The following is a 19,784-nucleotide window of genomic DNA, read 5'->3' as shown; positions in this document are numbered from 1 at the left end:
CACACACACACACACACACACACACACACACACACACACACACACACACACACACACACACACACACACACACACACACACACACACACACACACACACACACACACACACACACACACACACACACACACACACACACACACACACACACACACACACACACACACACACACACACACACACACACACACACACACACACACACACACACACACACACACACACACACTCTCTGAATGGGTAAAAGGGGGATTGGAAGCATGAATCAACAACACAGTTGGAAAAACGAAGGACACAGCCCAGCTAGTCAGTTTCACAAGTTAGAAATTAAAGCTAATTGTCAGCACGATATGGCTTTGCCTATGGACTTTTTTACAACATGAACATACTTATTTGATATAACACTTCAGCAACCCAGGAAATTACACTGTAATTCGAGTTAGTGATTCCCAAACCAGTCTGGGATTTTCATAAAAGCTAGTATGAATATGTGGATCAATGGAAGATGCATAAGAGTTCAAACTCTGCATTAAACTTCGAATACAACAGATATTTTTATTTTCATGTACCGTATTACCAAATAATGGTGCCTCCATACAGCATTACAGGTAACCAATGCACACATAAACAGTGCACTCCTTTAGGCAGTTATAGAGATACTGGTTTGGTCATGCTGTGGTGGGATGGTGAGTTTGTAAGGAAAGTAAGTAAACAATTTTGTCGACCAAAGAAGGCCAAGTATGTGGGATATTAACAGTTCTAGAGACATGATCCATATTGTGTTAAATATTGACCAATATAAGCTCTAAGAAATCTCTTCCAACTGTGCCAGATGGGGAAGGTTAAGCAGTTCGTATTGGAAAGATTTGAGCTATTGAGATAACCTTTTGCCCAAATTGCTCTACTTATTTAGCACACTATTTTGGTGCCTTTACGCTAAAGATCGTAGGAACATATTTAGAGTATTCATTAACTTCCTGTGCGGTGAGGAACAGAAAGCAAGAATTCAGTTGTCGATTCAAAATAAATTGTTGATTGTACTCAATGCTTGCCACTAACAAAGGACTCAGGTTGAGTGTTATACAATTGGCATCCGCTGTCCCACGCCTCTGCATACAGTCTATTGGAATATGAGGTGTTTGCATAATTTATAATGAATCTAATAGTATTACAAAGTTGATGCCGAATCACTTCTGAGCTTGGTAAATATAATTGCTATGTATGTTCCAAAACAAGTGGTATAGTCCTCACCACAAACTTAACTACTTGCTAGCCTTAGATCATTGCATTGTATTTGACAATATGTTCTGCACTCCTCAATTAGGCAATCCAGCATTGTATTACTCAGATAGATCAAAACATGCAGATCTTTTTCCAGGCTTCCCCACCATAATTTGATTTACTTCATTCCCCAAAACTATTCAAGCAATCAGATTTAGAATAAAAACTAAAAGTCCTCTAAAATGTAAAAGTGAAAAATGTGGGGGGTGACCTAACATTGCAGAAGTCTGAGGTACTACGTTTTGGGCAATGGTGTTAATTAATTAATTTGATGTATTCATGCATTCATATAGAGGAGGAACAATGCTTTTTTTAATCACAAAGGAACGCGTAATATGACGTTAGTAACCCATTCCACGGGCTATACTGGGGATGTGGGGGGGGGGGGTAGGCGGGACAGCCCCGCAGCCCGAGTTAATGGCCAAAGAGAAGCCTGAATATGCTTTTGTAATTTATTTTCTGATGTATGTTGCAATATCTATCAATATCTATTTTGAACTGTCTTGGATAGTAACATAAGCAAGTTTAGAAATACGCTTTAAGAAAATGAAAGTAGTGGTGTTTATTTAAACATAAGGACAAAGGCAAGGTTATTATTTTGTTAAGAATGTGTCAGCGAGCACGCTCTATTTCTTTCTTTTGAAAAAGAAAGCTGGCTTTTTCCTTTGAAGGGCTGGTACGTAGGCATTCATTTTTGGCAAAAAAAACATTCTCTTAGAGATTATATTTGCAGGTCTTGTGTATTCTATGGTAATCTAGTTCTTTGCAATTAATTGAAAATGGTTGATCAATTACTTACCCAGGTCTCCGTCTTCTTGGTTTGCATTTATATTTGTAGATGTAATAACCCAAGAACCAGAAAATAATCAAAATTGCTCCCACAGCAACAAGTCCAGTCAGAAGTCCTGTAACATCAATCTCCTGAAATGGTTCTAAATAGATATTCAGTATGTTAAAATATGTCATTTGAAAACAAGCAAAAACATATTCTAAACCTTATTTTGGATGATAGAAAATGAAATAGAAATAGTTATACTTTAAAAAAAAAGTAGTGAAATCTAGTGTTTACTGGGTAATAAAAGGTACCACTACAAATGAGTTAAGGTGGCAACTAATCAAATAATGGATATCATTTAGGGCTCGCCTTTTTCATATTTATAATATGACAAAATAATCACCACACCTGTCACTCGCAGTCGCGGCCATCGCCGTGACTGGCGATTTCTTCCGCGTTGGAGTTTGAGGAGACGCAGAGGAAGGTTACTTTAGTCCCTTTTCTGTGTTCGCAGCCACCGCTCCAAACGCGGGACGCAGCACTGCCGGGGGTATTTAAATCCCCGCCTCCCGGCAGGTCATTGCGTTGCAACCCCCTCTGTTGTTTACCTTTCGACTCTGGGTCCTTCGCTCTTCCTCTGCACCTCGCTTTGGAATTACTGAGAAGTTTTCCCCGTGGTTACTTTCTCCGGTGTTCCTGTTCCCGGAACACCGCACCTTTGTTTTCCGTTTCTCTCCACCGCCTTCCCTGGGCAGCGCTAGCTGTGCCTTTTTCTCCGGCGGTCGGTCTCTCTCTCTCTCTCTCTCTCTCTCTCTCTCACCCTTTTTCGTTCCCTTGCTCTTTGAGTCCAGACAGCGTGGGGTTTTCTCCCGTGCTTCCCCGCAGTGCTTTCTTGGAAGATTTACTACCTCCACCTCAGCCGTCAGCTGCTGCCTTCTCCGCCTGCTCTTCGGGCCTAGTGCTACCATTGGACTTGGACGTTTTGAGGGCCACTTCCCTCAGTGTTGGAGATCCTTCGCTTCCTTCTTCATCTGTGAACAACTGGCCTTCTGAGACAAGTCTTGACACCTCATATCAGGGTTTTTTTTCCCCTTGCAGGTTTTTTTCCCTGTATTTTCTGGCTTGATTCCGGAAAGGAGGTCACTGTGCCGCTGTTCTCACCCAGCGGCTACAGTGGCTTCTCTCCGTGACAAGCCCACGCACCAGAAGAAGGAGAGAGACTACCTGGCACGTCGAGGCCTGCAAGATACCATCGACTCGGAAAGCTCAGGTGAGGAGAGCGTGGACACAGGGGGGACTCCGCCAAGGGTATCGTTCAAGTCACAGATTGCAACGCCAAAGAGTATCACGACGTCATCTGAGGAACAGGTCCAAGAGCTGTGGAAGGCTTTCCAGGCCATGTCCCAGGAGCTACAATGTGTCAAAACTGAGAACGCTTTGCTTAAAAAAATGGTTGCGGCTAGGGAACCGATTCCCTCGGAATTGCCACCCATGGCGCTGTCCTCTGGGAAATTTGATGGCTCCCCCAAGAAGGTGAAGGAGTTTCTTGAAGCATGCTTGGTTCATTTCACATTCAGACCCGGTACCTTTGCTACAGATCAGGCCCGGGTGGGTTTCCTAATATCCAACATGACTGGAAACGCTCTGTCCTGGGCCACCCCATTGGTGACTAGTGGAAACGCCGTTCTGCAGGACTATTCGGGGTTTCAGAATCTTCTCAAGCAGACCTTCGAACGACCAGAGCTCTCCTTTACAGCCTGCGAAGACCTGTTGGATGTCAGACAAGGCTCGCTAGACGTTTTGTCATACATCTCCTCTTTCAAAACATTAGCAGTCGGAGCAGGATGGCCCGAGACAGCGCAGTATGCCATTTTCAGAAGAGGACTGAAGGAGGAAATTAAAGACGAGCTGGCCAGATCCCCTCGTTCTCCTACTTTCTCAGATCTGCTTTCTGCTGCCCTTCATATTGAGTATCGCCTTCAAGAGAGACGAGTTGAACGTCGTAAGCAAAGGACTCCTGGCTATACCTCAGACCCCTCTGTACCCGTTCTCCCTGGTCGCTCTACTAACATTATTACCGAAGAACCAATGCAGATTGGCGCCACAAGGGCGCCCTTGTCCGCAGCTGAAAGACGTCGCAGAAGAGAGAAAGGGCTGTGTGCCTACTGCGGATCAGAGCAACATCTTCTCAGAGACTGTACAGAACTGCCAAGCAAGAGGTCGGGAAACGACTACCCTCGGCGTCAGTAGGGACAAGCGACCGAGGGTCTTCGAGCAATCTTCATCGTCCCTATGTCTCTCTGTCAGTGACCTCTTCCGAATCTAAGGAGGACTCCAGGCTGATGGTCATTCCAGTACAACTCAGCCTCGGAAACCATCAGGTGGAAACACTGGCTCTATTGGACTGTGGCGCGGCAGGGAACTTCGTCGACACCCTGTGGGCAGACAGGGTGGGTCTCCGTCGGATCCCCCGGGCAGAAGGTCAGAAGGTGGAAGGTGTGGACGGTTCGCCTTTGTCTTCAGGTCCCATCACCCATACCACTGAGGATCTCTCCTTGACGATCAACCAACATAAGGAAGTTTTGTGTTTTGATATCATCAGGGCTGCCCATTTCCCCATCATCTTGGGCATTACATGGCTCCGTCGACATAATCCTCTGATTAACTGGACCGAGAATCAGATACGTTTCAGTTCCCCGTATTGCGCAACCAACTGTTTTTTACTGGAAGGTCGAGCTGATCTTCAGCCAGTCAAAGTGTTTCCCAACAACCATGTGGGTGTCCATGCTTTACCCAATTTCTGCTCTGGGTTTTCAGAGGTTTTTCAGGAGTGCCTCCATGCCAGACTTCCACCCCATCGGCCAGAGGACTGCACCATCGATCTGGAGCCCAATGCCTTGGTTCCATTCGGAAGGATGTTCACTCTCACCCAAACCGAGAGACAAGTTCTTCGGAGATACTTGGATACCAACATGGAGAATGGTCTCATCCAACCTTCAAAGTCTCCAGCAGGAGCCCCTTTGTTTTTTATCAAGAAAAGAGATTCCGCCGACCTTAGACCCTGCATTGACTACAGGGGCCTAAATACAGTGACAGTCCGTGACCGGTATCCTATGCCCCTTATCACGGACATTATTGAGGCGGTGCAAGGTGCTCGAGTCTTTACCAAACTGGATCTTCGCAACGCATATCATCTGTTGCGGATTGCCAATGGTGACGAATGGAAAACCGCATTTCGTACTCCTCTGGGCTTATTTGAGTATAAGGTTATGCCGTTCGGTTTGGTGAACGCCCCAGCGGTATTCCAGAGGTTCATGGACCGAATGTTCTCTGACATGCTTTCCATCTCTGTCATCATCTATTTAGATGATATCTTGGTTTTTTCCCCTAACATGAGAGAACACATTGAACAAGTACGACGAGTTTTGGAGCGTCTTAAGGAAAACAATCAACTGGTCAAGGAGGTGAAGTGCAGATTCGCTGTACCTTCGGTACATTATCTGGGATATGTTCTGTCAGAAGGAGGGATCGCCATGGATCCTGACAAGGTGCACGTTATTCTTGACTGGCCGGCCCCGACCTCCGTCCGGGAGGTCCAGAGGTTCTTGGGTCTTTCGAATTACTACAGGAGATTCATTCCAAACTTTTCGGAGGTGGTGTTTCCCATCACCCGTCTACTCAAGAAGACGGCCTATCCTTTCTCCTGGTCCACTGAGGTGGAAGGAAGTTTTTGTCACCTGAAAACCCTCTTCTGCTCGGCCCCGATTCTGCAGCATCCCAACCAAACTCTTCCATTTATTCTGGAGACGGACGCCTCCGCTATAGCTGTCGGAGCTGTGTTGCTTCAGTCCATCAACATGGTGGAGCATCCTGTCGCCTATCTCTCTAAGACTCTTTCTCCCAGCCAACTCAACTATTCGGTTCTGGAGAAGGAATTGTTGGCAATGAAGTTGGCTTGTGAGGAATGGAGGCACCTTCTCATGGGTGTCCGTCATTGGTTCCTCATTCGCACCGACCATAAGAACCTAAAGGCCTTACAGGACATGGAATGTTCGAACTCCAGGCAGGCTAGATGGGCCTACCTATTTTCGCAGTACGACTTCCAGATCACGTACATCCCTGGGTCTCACAATCGTCTAGCTGACGCTTTGTCTCGCAAGGATTCTCACTTGGAAACGGTAGCTGTCAAGTCTGAACCATTGTTCCACAGAAATTGGATCCTAGCCACGGTGGGTTCTTTCCTTCAGGAAGTCAAGGCTGCTGTCGCACAAGAGGCTCCTCATATCTCTTTTTCCGCTGATTCCCCTTTCCAAATCAAGGACGGTTGGGTCTTCTACAAGAAGAGGTGGTATATCCCTGATGTAACGCTCACCTGATTCCCGTAGAGGCGCCGGTCTTGACTGGGCGTATACCGTATCTTCAAAGGTGATGTGTAACACACGGCTGGCTCTTTGGGCTGGACCTCTGTGCACTGTATGTCTGACTCGAAGGGTAAGATGTCTGCAGATAGAAAATATGGGATTAAGGAACTGGGTTATTGAATGTCTCTCTCTTCTTCCCTTTCTCTTCTCCTGTAGAACCCCAAAGGTTAACGCTCTCACCTTAGGTAAGTGAACGCTGTGCTCTCCATCTGCCTCGGGGCAGGGTGCTGTAACCAGTTTCTTCACTGGATAAGGGGAGCAGGCCTCTTGACTTCAGAGGACTGCTGTCCGTCGTTTACTGCACGAACGGTAAGTTTCGAGTAATTCTAATGTCTTTAAAGTCTTTAGTAATGATGTTTCTTGTTTTGCAGGGTTCCGGCGATGGCGGATGACGGGCTGAAGTGAGTTGAAGATGGAGCCCGTGTGATGAATAGAAGCGCCTGGAAGCACGTAAGTAAGCGCTTGTTGCCTGCTTCACGATGCGCTCTAACTGTCTTTTTATTTTGCAGGTACAAGTTCGGAGCGGCTGCAGGGTGCCGGAATACCCACTGGGTTAGATGTGGAAAGGAGTAATGGCACGTGAGTATTAAAGTTCCGCAATGTCTTTAAACGCACCTTGTTTTGTCTTTCAGATGCGGGATGCAGCGCCGAAGGCCTCCGGAGCGTGCGAAGAGTTGGTAAGCTTTTGTCTTTCAGATGCCGGAATGCAGTGTGAAGACCTCCGGAGCGCACGAAGAGTAGGTAAGCCTTTGTCTTTCAGATGCCGGAATGCAGCGAGAGGCGTTGGTGACAGCCGATGGACCAGGTAAGTGAAGAGCTGTCACTGAAGACCGTAATGCTAACCTGTTCTTTCTTGTCTTTATAGGTGTTGCTGAAGACTGGATTCAGGATGGTAAGCCTTTTTCCTTAGGCCCAGGATCAGATGCAGAAGACACGATGAGCGTTCTGCTGCAGAGGATGCAGAATAACGCAAAGCAAGATTCATCCATCGGGTGTGGTTTAAATAGCCTCCTGTAGTGCTTAGGTGTCTCCTTCCACAGCCACGCCTAGGTAAGAAAAGAGTTCCTGCTTTCCAGAAGAGTTCCAATGTTCTGAATCTAGGGAGTGGCTCCTGCCCCACCCAACAGGAAAAGTAGTTCCAAACAGAAGAGGATCAGAGGCTCAACTGGCAGCCAAGTAAGCAGCATGGCCTGCTGCAGGTAAGTCCACCCAAGCATTATGAGCCCGGCGCTTCCAGCGCTGGGACTGGGCACATTTATGAGCCTGGTGCCACTGGCGCCAGGACTGGGTCCAAAAGGTCCCAATTGGGACTGGTTGGCACTCGGAACCTGGCTTATGGATCTGCTTCCAAGGGAGTTGGGAAAACCCTGACCTTTTGGAAGCAGAGATCATGACAGTAACCCCCCTCAAGGCCCCTCCCAAACCAGGCTTCTCCGGGGGTTTTGGCTTGTCAGGAAATGTTCGGTGAAATCTTTTGATTAGGCGATGAGCGTGGACATATTCAGCAGGTTCCCAGGATCTCTCTTGGGGGCCGTAGCCTTTCCAGTCAATTAGGTAAAATAGTTTAGATTTGGAGATCTTGGAGTCCAGAATGCTTTTGACTTCAAACTCGAGTTCTCCATCAACTAGGATAGGTTTTGGAGATTTAGTTAGTCGGGTTTGAGGTTGCACGGGTTTTAATAGAGAGACGTGGAAGACCGGATGTATCTTCATGTGCGGGGGCAAGTCCAACTTGACCGCTACTGGGTTTACTATGGTAGTGATGGAATAGGGACCAAGGTATCTTGGGTTGAATTTGCGTGGCCCTTTTAGAGGTAGATATTTGGTGGATAACCAGACTTGATCCCCTGCTTGATATTGAGGGGCTTTCTTCCGATGTTGATCTGCTCCTTTCTTGTATTGTTCTTTAGCCCTTTGAAGGTGAGAAACAGCTTCCTTAAAGGCTTGGGTGATTATAGAATGCAGGTAGTCTACTGCTGGTGTTTCAAGATCTTGGAGGGGATCCAACTCCGAGGTTCGAGGGTGACTGCCGTACAAAAGAAAAAATGGGGTTTTCCCAGTTCCCGAATGGACAGAGTTATTGTAGGCATATTCGGCTATCCAAAGGATGTCTTTCCAAGTTTTTTCAGTTTGTTGCAGTATGCAGCGTAAATACTGTTCCAGAGTTTGATTGGTCCTCTCGGTTTGTCCGTCGGTCTGAGGGTGGTGACTGGTCAATAGTCTCACATCAATTTGAGCCGACCGACAGCAACTTCGCCAAAAATGAGAAATAAATTGACTACCTCGATCCGAAATTAGAACCGAAGGAAAACCGTGCAGTCGGACGATGTTTTCGAGAAATTCTCGGGCCAGAGTTGCTGCTGTTGGCAAGCCTTTGAGCGGAAAGAAATGCACCATCTTGGAGAATAAGTCCACGATTACTAGAATCGTATTGCATCCGGAGCATGGAGGTAGATCGGTGATGAAGTCCATAGAAAGCGTATGCCAAGGGCGAGGTGGGATGTCAATAGGGCGTAAGAGGCCTGCTGGTCTTTCCTTTTGACTCTTGTTTTGGGCGCATATTCCACAGGACATTATAAAGTCTCTGATATCTTTTTTCCAAGACGGCCACCAGAAGTAGCGCTTGATTTTTTCTGAGGTCTTGGCCATACCGGGATGTCCTTCCATTAAAGAATCGTGATAACAAGAGATTACTTTTTTCTGTAAATCTGTGCTGGGTAGGTATAATCGTTCTTGGAAATACAATAAGTTGTCCTTTACTGCAAAGTCCTTTCCCTGCAGATGCCAATTCTGTATGTCTGCTGGAGTTACAAGTTGCCTGGCTTTATCCTTAACTTCCTCTATGGATTCTGTGGCGATTACACCCAGAATTCTTTGTTCGGGAAAGATTGGTACAGGTTTAGGGTTGATCAAGTGTTCTTCCACTCCCATCCGAGAAAGGGCATCAGCTTTACCGTTCTTTGTACCAGGTCGATAGGTAATTATGAAGTCAAACTCGGCAAAGAATAATGCCCAACGGAGTTGTCTAGAGGATTGGGCTTTTGCGGTTTTCAAATATTGCAGGTTTCGGTGATCCGTAATCACAGTAACAGTGTGTCGGGCCCCCAGCAGATAATGCCGCCAAGCCTTAAAGGCAGACTTGATAGCCAGAAGTTCCTTGTCAGTAATCGTGTAATTGATTTCAGGAGGCGAGAATTTGCGGGACCAAAATGCCACGGGATGCAACTGATTGGTTACCGGGTCCTTTTGTGATAGAACTGCCCCCATGGCAAGGCTTGAAGCATCAGTTTCCACGATGTAGGGGAGTTCGGGGCAAGGGTGTTTTAAGATTGGTGCAGAGATAAATTTAGTCTTCAAATCCTGGAAAGCTTGTTCCGCCTCGGTAGACCATTCAAAACGTTTGTTTTTCTTTAACAAGGCAGTGATGGGCTGGACTATTCGAGAGAATTCGGGGATAAACCTGCGGTAAAAGTTAGCGAAGCCTAACATGCTTTGCACACCTTTTATGGAGGATGGTGATGGCCATTTGAGAACTGCATCGACCTTCTTTGAATCCATACGCACTCCGCTAGGTGATAATATGAATCCCAAGAATTCAACTTCAGTCACGTGGAAAACACATTTTTCCAACTTAGCGAAAAGTTTGTGTTGACGCAATCTTTCGAGGACCATTTTCACGTGTTTCCGATGTTCAGATTCCGATGAAGAATAAACGAGGATGTCGTCAATGTAAACAACAACACACACATCTATGAGCTCTCTGAGGACATCGTTCATAAAATATTGAAAGGCGGCCGGGGCATTGCAAAGTCCGAAGGGCATGACCTGATATTCAAATAGCCCATACTTGGTGCGGAAAGGCCGTCTTCCATTCATCGCCCTCTTTTACTCGTACCAAGTGGTAAGCTCCTCTAAGATCCAGCTTTGTATATATGCATGCTTTTCTGACTTGGTCCAGGAGTTCAGGGATCAAAGGTAATGGATATCTATTCTTAACGGTGATCTGGTTCAGGGAGCGATAATCTATACAAGTTCTAAGGTCTCCTTCCTTTTTTGGAACGAAGAACAAAGCTGAAGAAGCAGGGGACTTGGAAGGACGAATAAACCCATTTGCCAGGTATTGATCCAGGTATTGTCGAAGGTGAAGGTTCTCAGGCTCGGTGAGGGCATAAATTCTACTACAAGGAGGAGTAGATCCAGGTATCAGGTCTATCTGGCAGTCATAAGACCTATGAGGAGGTAGAGAGTTAGCCTGATCCTTCCGGAAAACATCTTGGTATTCTAGGTATTCGGGAGGTAACTGGGGAGTCTCTGAAGAAATTGCTGCCAGTGCAACACCAGGTGGAGGGTGACAAGTAGAGACACATTCTGGAAACTGGACCGTTCTTGCTCGCCAATCGATCAGAGGATTGTGTTTCTCTAACCAAGGTATTCCTAGAATAATCTGAAACTGAGGGGCCTTGATCACATCGAACACGATCTTCTCATGGTGTCCATCTTGACTTACTAGCGTCACCTCTTGAGTGGTATGCGTTACTGGCCCGGAGGCTATCTCCGTACCATCCACCGTAGTAATGACGTCCTTTACAGCCTTAGGACAAAGAGTTAGATTCATCCTCAAAACCATTTCATGATCCACATAATTGCCGATGGCACCGCTGTCGACGTAAGCTTCAATTGCATGTAATCGATCTGGATTATCAGGGCTAATGAGCACCATAGGTATCACGAAATGCGAGGTCACGCAACTGGTTTTCACACTCGGCAAGAGGACCTCTATTCTTGTCGGGCGAGGTCGTTTCCCTGCTCAGAGTTTGTAACTTTGGTAACTGCAGCTCCTACTGCCTTCTTGGCAGGTTTCACCGGACAGTCTCGAAGAAAGTGCCCTGAGTTTCCGCAATAGAGGCATAATTGCAACTGTTTTCTCCTTTCCCGCTCCTTTTGTGTTAGAGGACCTTTCAGACCCCCTATTTGCATGGGTTCCCCGGAGTCTACTCCTTTGGAAGGAGTTGGCGGTTTGGAAAATACTCGAGCATCAAACTTGGAACGATCGGCCTTCCTGTTCTGCAGTCTGTGATCTATTTGAACGACTAAGTCTATATAGTCCGAACAATCTTGTGGGGGATTCACTACTTGGGCTAACACATCTTTGAGCTCTCCACGTAGACCTCTATAAAACAGCGTAATCCTTTTGTCCTCAGGCCATCGAGTTTCCACTATCAGTCTGTTGAAAGACGCAATATAAGCCAAAAGGTCTTGATTACCTTGTCGCAACGAAAGAAGCTCATTGTCCAAGGCCTGCCCCTGTGAATGTCTTGCGAACAGTTTTTCCATACTGAGCTGAAAAGCTTGAAAATCATGGAGGACCGGATCATCTTGATTTACTAGAGGGATCGACCAGTCTGCCGCATTGCCACTAAGGTACAAAAGCACGAAAGCTACTTTAGCTTGATCAGTTGGAAAGGCTGCTGGCCGGCATAAGAAATGCAACCGGCACTGATTGATAAATACTGCAAACCTCTTTGGGTCACCAGAAAATCGTTCGGGCGGAGCCAGAGGTACATTCCCAGGTAGGTTGATCTGCACTGGATTCATAGAGGATGTAGAAGGAAGATTTCCCCCAGCCCAGATGCGGGTAACGGGGTCTGTCCGGCTTGTGACTGTAGCAATTGTCTAGCGAGATCATCTGTTCGCTCCTTGGAAATAATCAGTTCCATTCTTAGAGCGTTTGTTTCCTGACGGGCTGCATGCACTTCTGCCCTTAGTTCCCCAAGTAACTGGGCTAGCTGGTCGGTATCCGAGGTTTCCATAGCGCCTGGACGGGAGTTTTGTGGTAGGCTTTGCATTCTGTAACGCTCACCTGATTCCCGTAGAGGCGCCGGTCTTGACTGGGCGTATACCGTATCTTCAAAGGTGATGTGTAACACACGGCTGGCTCTTTGGGCTGGACCTCTGTGCACTGTATGTCTGACTCGAAGGGTAAGATGTCTGTAGATAGAAAATATGGGATTAAGGAACTGGGTTATTGAATGTCTCTCTCTTCTTCCCTTTCTCTTCTCCTGTAGAACCCCAAAGGTTAACGCTCTCACCTTAGATAAGTGAACGCCGTGCTCTCCATCTGCCTCGGGGCAGGGTGCTGTAACCAGTTTCTTCACTGGATAAGGGGAGCAGGCCTCTTGACTTCAGAGGACTGCTGTCCGTCGTTTACTGCACGAACGGTAAGTTTCGAGTAATTCTAATGTCTTTAAAGTCTTTAGTAATGATGTTTCTTGTTTTGCAGGGTTCCGGCGATGGCGGATGATGGGCTGAAGTGAGTTGAAGATGGAGCCCGTGTGATGAATAGAAGCGCCTGGAAGCACGTAAGTAAGCGCTTGTTGCCTGCTTCACGATGCGCTCTAACTGTCTTTTTATTTTGCAGGTACAAGTTCGGAGCGGCTGCAGAGTGCCGGAATACCCACTGGGTTAGATGTGGAAAGGAGTAATGGCACGTGAGTATTAAAGTTCCCCAATGTCTTTAAACGTACCTTGTTTTGTCTTTCAGATGCGGGATGCAGCGCCGAAGGCCTCCGGAGCGTGCGAAGAGTTGGTAAGCTTTTGTCTTTCAGATGCCGGAATGCAGTGTGAAGACCTCCGGAGCGCACGAAGAGTAGGTAAGCCTTTGTCTTTCAGATGCCGGAATGCAGCGCGAGGCGTTGGTGACAGCCGATGGACCAGGTAAGTGAAGAGCTGTCACTGAAGACCGTAATGCTAACCTGTTCTTTCTTGTCTTTATAGGTGTTGCTGAAGACTGGATTCAGGATGGTAAGCCTTTTTCCTTAGGCCCAGGATCAGATGCAGAAGACACGATGAGCGTTCTGCTGCAGAGGATGCAGAATAACGCAAAGCAAGATTCATCCATTGGGTGTGGTTTAAATAGCCTCCTGTAGTGCTTAGGTGTCTCCTTCCACAGCCACACCTAGGTAAGAAAAGAGTTCCTGCTTTCCAGAAGAGTTCCAGTGTTCTGAATCTAGGGAGTGGCTCCTGCCCCACCCAACAGGAAAAGTAGTTCCAAACAGAAGAGGATCAGAGGCTCAACTGGCAGGCAAGTAAGCAGCATGGTCTGCTGCAGGTAAGTCCACCCAAGCATTATGAGCCCGGCGCTTCCAGCGCTGGGACTGGGCACATTTATGAGCCTGGTGCCACTGGCACCAGGACTGGGTCCAAAAGGTCCCAATTGGGACTGGTTGGCACTCGGAACCTGGGTTATGGATCTGCTTCCAAGGGGGTTGGGAAAACCCTGACCTTTTGGAAGCAGAGATCATGACACCTGAAGGGTCGCTGCGCCGGAAAGTCCTAAAATGGTGTCACGATTCACGTCTAGGCGGACACAGAAGTGGAAATGGTACGTTGGAACTTATCTCGAGGTCGTTTCTTTGGCCCAACATCAGGAGAGACGTGTTCAACTACGTAAAGACCTGCCCGACTTGTGCCAGAGTCAAATATGCCTCGGGTAACCCCCTAGGACTTCTCACCCAAGTGGAGATGCCGACTCGCCCGTGGGGACTCATCTCCACGGACTTCATAGTGGAGCTTCCTGATTCTGAGTCATGCACATGTATCATGGTTACGGTGGACGCTTTATCGAAGTTAGCCCATTTCTCTCCTCTTCCGGGACTCCCTTCTGCCACCAAGATGGCAGAAACATTTGCCCGAGATATTTTCAAGCTTCATGGCCTCCCCGACAAGATAATATCCGATCGAGGAAGCCAGTACATTTCCAAATTCTGGACGGCTTTATGTACTCGATTGGGAGTGGAAAGGGCTCTTTCCTCTGGTTTTCACCCACAGACAAATGGCCAAAAGGAACGACTCAACGCAACCCTGGAGCAGTACTTGCGATGCTTTATTTCCCAGCATCAAGATAATTGGGTTTCTCTACTCCCTACTGCGGAATTTGTTTACAACAATTCCAGGCACACTGCCACAGGCCTTTCCCCTTTTTTTTGTACCTACGGGGTTCACCCGCGTTATTTAATGCCCGAGGTGCCCGGTTTCTCCAACTCTCCAACTGCTGAAGAGGTGCTAAGAAATATCAAGGAGGCCAGGGACAATGCATTGCTAAGTTTGGTGAATAGTAGACAGCGGAATAAGATTGAAGCCGACAAACATCGCAGGGAAGCACCTTCATGGAAACCTGGGGACAAGGTGTGGTTGTCCACCAGATTCCTTCCCAGATGGACAAGACTTTCTAAACTGTCTCCACGTTTCTTGGGACCTTTCCCCATTCTCTCCAAGGTCAATCCTGTTGCCTATCGTCTACAACTCTCTCCATCTCTCAGACGCATACGCCCTGTTTTTCACGCCTCTCTTCTTAAACCCTACTATTCAGATCCACATCGCCGGCCTCTCAACCGGAATCTTCCTGTCACTGCAGCCGACCAGGAAGAATACGAAGTTTCTGCCATTCATGATTCTAGATTCCTTTGTGGTCGGTTGGAAAACCTCCTGTCATGGAAGGGTTACCCGGTATCGGAGGATTCCTGGGAGTCAGCTTCCCAAGTACATGCCCCTCAGCTGTTGGCCAGGTTCCATCGCTTGCACCCGGGTAAACCTGGGTGGTTGCACTCTAGGGGGGGGCATACTGTCACTCGCAGTCGCGGCCATCGCCGTGACTGGCGATTTCTTCCGCATTGGAGTTTGAGGAGACGCAGAGGAAGGTTACTTTAGTCCCTTTTCTGTGTTCGCAGCCACCGCTCCAAACGCGGGACGCAACACTGCCGGGAGTATTTAAATCTCCGCCTCCCGGCAGGTCGTTGCGTTACAACCCCCTCTGTTGTTTACCTTTCGACTCTGGGTCCTTCGCTCTTCCTCTGCACCTTGCTTTGGAATTACTGAGGAGTTTTCCCCGTGGTTACTTTCTCCGGTGTTCCTGTTCCCGGAACACCGCACTTTTGTTTTCCGTTTCTCTCCGCCACCTTCCCTGGGCGGCGCTAGCTGTGCCTTTTTCTCCGGCGGTCGGGCTCTCTCTCTCTCTCTCTCTCTCTCACCCTTTTTCGTTCCCTTGCTCTTTGAGTCCAGACAGCGTGGGGTTTTCTCCCGTGCTTCCCCGCAGTGCTTTCTTGGAAGATTTACTACCTCCACCTCAGCCGTCAGCTGCTGCCTTCTCCGCCTGCTCTTCGGGCCTAGTGCTACCATTGGACTTGGACGTTTTGAGGGCCACTTCCCTCAGTGTTGGAGATCCTTCGCTTCCTTCTTCATCTGTGAACAACTGGCCTTCTGAGACAAGTCTTGACACCTCATATCAGGGGTTTTTTTCCCCTTGCGGGTTTTTTTCCCTGTATTTTCTGGCTTGATTCCGGAAAGGAGGTCACTGTGCCGCTGTTCTCACCCAGCGGCCACAGTGGCTTCTCTCCGTGACAAGCCCACGCACCAGAAGAAGGAGAGAGACTACCTGGCACGTCGAGGCCTGCAAGATACCATCGACTCGGAAAGATCAGGTGAGTAGAGCGTGTACACAGGGGGGACTCAGCCAAGGGTATCGTTCAAGTCACAACACCTGAATTGTTGGACTGGTAGGATACATTGTTTTGCCTTTTTCATGTTAAATTCAGTCAGTAATATTTGAATAATGGTGATACTGAACATGTATTGATATTTTAAAAGATTATTGGGTGTTTTTCCAACCAGACTTTACTGAATCAGCATTAATAATACCAGTGTGTTTTACAAGATTTACCAAGTAAAAAGGCATAATCAATTACTTAAGATATTGAAATTGCATTCCTTCCTCTTACCCACTACCTTCCCCAGATTAACAAAACAAATCATGACATTGAGATATTAAACACACACTCTTAAAAGTAAACACAGAGGAAATAATTTTATAAATGAGCATAATTGCTTGTAGGGGACCGCTTACACTTGCACTTACGTGTAGACAGGTCCCACTGCGAAGTGCAAATGATAAGTGTAAAAATGCAGAGGAAGCCTCGTTATACTTCTCTATTTGCAGTCCACAGTGCAAATAGAGTAAACACCTCCTGCCATGTACGCATGGTAGGCAGTGTTTACAATGATTTCCTATGAAAACCACATCCTTTTTGCTAGAGCAAAAAGCAGGCGGTTTCCAGGGGAAATCATTGGTTTTACGCCAGCATGAAAATGCAATGCTAGTGTGGAATCAAGTTGTTTTTGAAGGCAGAGGGCAAACTGGGGCAGAAACTTAACTCCTGCTCCACCCACGCCATCTGACTTCAAAAAACAATGAAAATCCACTGTCACGTGAATGGAGGCGTTAAGACAGGCGTAACACAATTACAACTGTCTTTAGCACTTCTGTTTACGCTACAGGACTTGGGAAATGAGCTCCAGAGAGTTCTTGCAAGACCAATCCTTCTAGAGCCCTGATTCTCTTTGAGCACATGAGCACATCAGATAATCCTTTGAGGCTGTTCTCAAAAAGATTGACCAGGTTGACCATAATTCCCCTAGGAAGACTCTTTATGCGGGTAACTAGTGATATTCATGATCAAAGGATGCACAACCTAGTCGGACACAGATCTGTGTGAAATAACCGCATTGCAAAAGCACGAGTCTCAAAAGTGCAAAGCTGACTTGTTCGCAGTTTGAGAATCTCAAACGCTTTTTTGTCATTTGTCCCCCGCTTTGTATTTAATGTAAGCTGGGGGCAGCCCTGCAACCCCTGAAGCCCATAATGCCAAACTAGCGGAGAGGGGGACACCAATGCAACCCCTCCTCTGCTTGTTCGGCATTTTGGGCTTTGACATTCTTTACTATGTTAAATGCATATTAAGCTTTTATCTCTGTTATTTTGGGCCAAATCAGCCAGTCACATGATCCTTGTTAGTGGGAATCTCTTCCACCATAACTGTGGTATAGACCACCTTATTGCTAAGAGCAGCTTGAGAGCCAGATAGGAGTGCTGTAAGCCCTTTCAGTGTTGTAACAAATTAAGTAAGGGCATCCCAACGCCCTCCTTTCCATCAGCATGAAAAGTATGTTCTTATTAATGCAGGGTTTGTTGCCTAGTAATTCTCCCCATCCATGTAGAGTAGACACCCATCTATGTAGATCTTGATCGATCTTGCCTAATAAGCGAGGATAGTTGGAAATATAGAGAAGGAAGCTTGTTTGTTAAGCATATTCCGACATATTTCTAAAATTTACTTGGACAGTTAAATGGTATCCACTTTGGCAAGTCATTTTTTTCCTTTTCCAAGAGGTTCAGATTCAACAATTCGGATTTTGACACATTGACCTTGAAACCAGAGACCTCATAAAAGGCTTGAATCTCCTCTATTTCAGCCAAGAGAAAGGCCACGTGGGTTGTCAATACTAACAGAATCTCATTTTTAAATGGACATAATTTGTGCTCAGTATCTCACAGCTTAATTCAGATAATCTGCCCTTTTGGTCTGATGTGAATAGTGAACGGCTCTATTACTCTGGCTGAGAGAAGTGGTGATAGAAAGCATCCCTATTTTGTTCCTCTACAAATATCAAACATGGCAGAAAAAGCTTTATTTATGCTTACTCTTGCCCTGGGGTTTTGGTAGTTCAATCCGACCATCCATATCTTTGTCTACCCAAATCCAAATTTATGTACACTTTATGGAGAAACTCCCAGTCTACTCTAACAAAAGCCTTTTCAGCATCAAGCACAAGAAGCACAGATTTTGGCCCCAATCTCTGCATTTTTTATTATGATATGGATAATGCATTTGACTTCTCAGCGGTGGATCTGTTAGGAATATAATCTGACAGGTTTGAATCAATAGGATTCACAAGAAAAGGTTCTCTGTGGTTTGCATAATGTTTGGAATACACTTTTACATTCATAATAATAAGAGCAATTGTCCTTAAGGAAGGAGCGAAAGGTTGGTTCCCTGTCTCTTTTTGGGTATTAGCATAATATGCGACTCCGTCATTGATGTAGTTATCTGTCTCGCCTGCCGAAATAAATTAATAAGGACAGCCATATGGGGCAGTAGACATATTTTATTAATAGGATTTGTATTGTGCACCGCTGCCATTTGCAAGGTTTCCAGGCACTTTCTCCTAGGATCACCTGCTAACTTAAGCAAACTGGACGACTTGTTCACCTCATTCAACATTGATGGTAACATAATTAAAGTTTCCAAGGTTGTAAAAACCTTAGGTATCTACATTGATTCTACATTATCATTAATGAGACAAACAAATGCCAATGGCCTCATCGTCTGCCCACACTTGCAGACTCATCACCGCCGGCAGGCCTTACTTGACACAGCCTAATTGTATTACAATAGCAATAGCATTAGTCCTATCCAAACTGGATTATTGTAATGCCTTGTACTTAGGCACTTCTCAACGAAACCTTAATAAAATGCAAGTGATTCAAAATAACGCTATTAGAGCAGCTCTGAATATTCCTAGGAAACAATGTATATCGGAAACAAGACAGCCCTTGAATTGGCTTAATATTAAGCAAAGAATTACACTGAAAACAGTATCCCTCACCCACAAGTGTTTCTATAATCAGGCTACTACCTACCTGTTTAATAGTATCACATGCCACTCTTCAACTCGCCCAATGAGATCAACCCAGATGCAATGCATCAATATCCCATGCTTCCAGCAACAAAGAGCAGGTGGTGTCAGCTTCCCAGTGCTAGCAGCTAAAAACTGGAATGCCCTTCCCATATCGCTAAGAGAGGAACCGTACTACCATTTATTCCAGAAAAAGGCTAAGACTTGGCTTCATGAGCAAGACTTTAGGCCGACCATATAATCTTACGCCACTATGTATTTTGTTTGCCACAATGTATATTTGTATATATGTATGTATTTCCTATCACATATTGTACATCTGCAGCAACCTATGTATCTTAATGCTGCACTATCTTTTGTATCCTGTATATATGTAACACTTCCTGTATATTATCTTTTGATGTACTTCACTATTTTACCTTTGTAACCTGCAAGTTCTTCGCCCACATGCCTACGATTAGTGATCGTATAGAGTGATACTACATATCATGCTTCACCTCCCATTGTTCCCTTCAGGAGAATGTATCAGCCATCTCTGCCATGAAAGCTTGGTCTGTCCGAACCAAATAATCTCCCCCACTCTTTTCAACTCATCATTGTCAAAGAACTGGTATGGATAGTTCCCCGAAATTAACGTGAGTTTATCTGTTTTCCAAATGTGTGTTATTTGCAGTAATACTATTTCAGGGTTCAGGGATCCAAGTTCTCTGTGTAACCAGGCTCTCTAATGTGGAGAATTCAAGCCTCTCACATTAAGGGATCATACTAGCACCAATTTC

At 46.2% G+C, this 19,784-nt stretch overlaps 1 protein-coding gene across 1 annotated transcript in view; it reads right to left on the bottom strand.

Moving 5' to 3' along the window:
* PRRG4 (proline rich and Gla domain 4) overlaps positions 1 to 19,784 on the bottom strand; it is a 588,682-nt gene that overhangs the window by 5,493 nt on the left and 563,405 nt on the right. The window contains exon 5 of the mRNA XM_069623571.1: positions 2,081 to 2,213. Within this exon, the coding sequence (XP_069479672.1) occupies positions 2,081 to 2,213 (133 nt within the window). The remainder of the gene's footprint in view (positions 1 to 2,080; positions 2,214 to 19,784) is intronic.

This window comes from Ambystoma mexicanum, chromosome 11, assembly GCF_040938575.1.
Source record: "Ambystoma mexicanum isolate Mex_15411 chromosome 11, UKY_AmexF1_1, whole genome shotgun sequence".
In the NCBI taxonomy this organism is placed as follows: Eukaryota; Metazoa; Chordata; class Amphibia; order Caudata; family Ambystomatidae; genus Ambystoma; species Ambystoma mexicanum.
The sequence above is the reverse complement of the archived record's forward strand: the minus strand, read 5'-3'. Positions and strand labels throughout refer to the sequence as shown.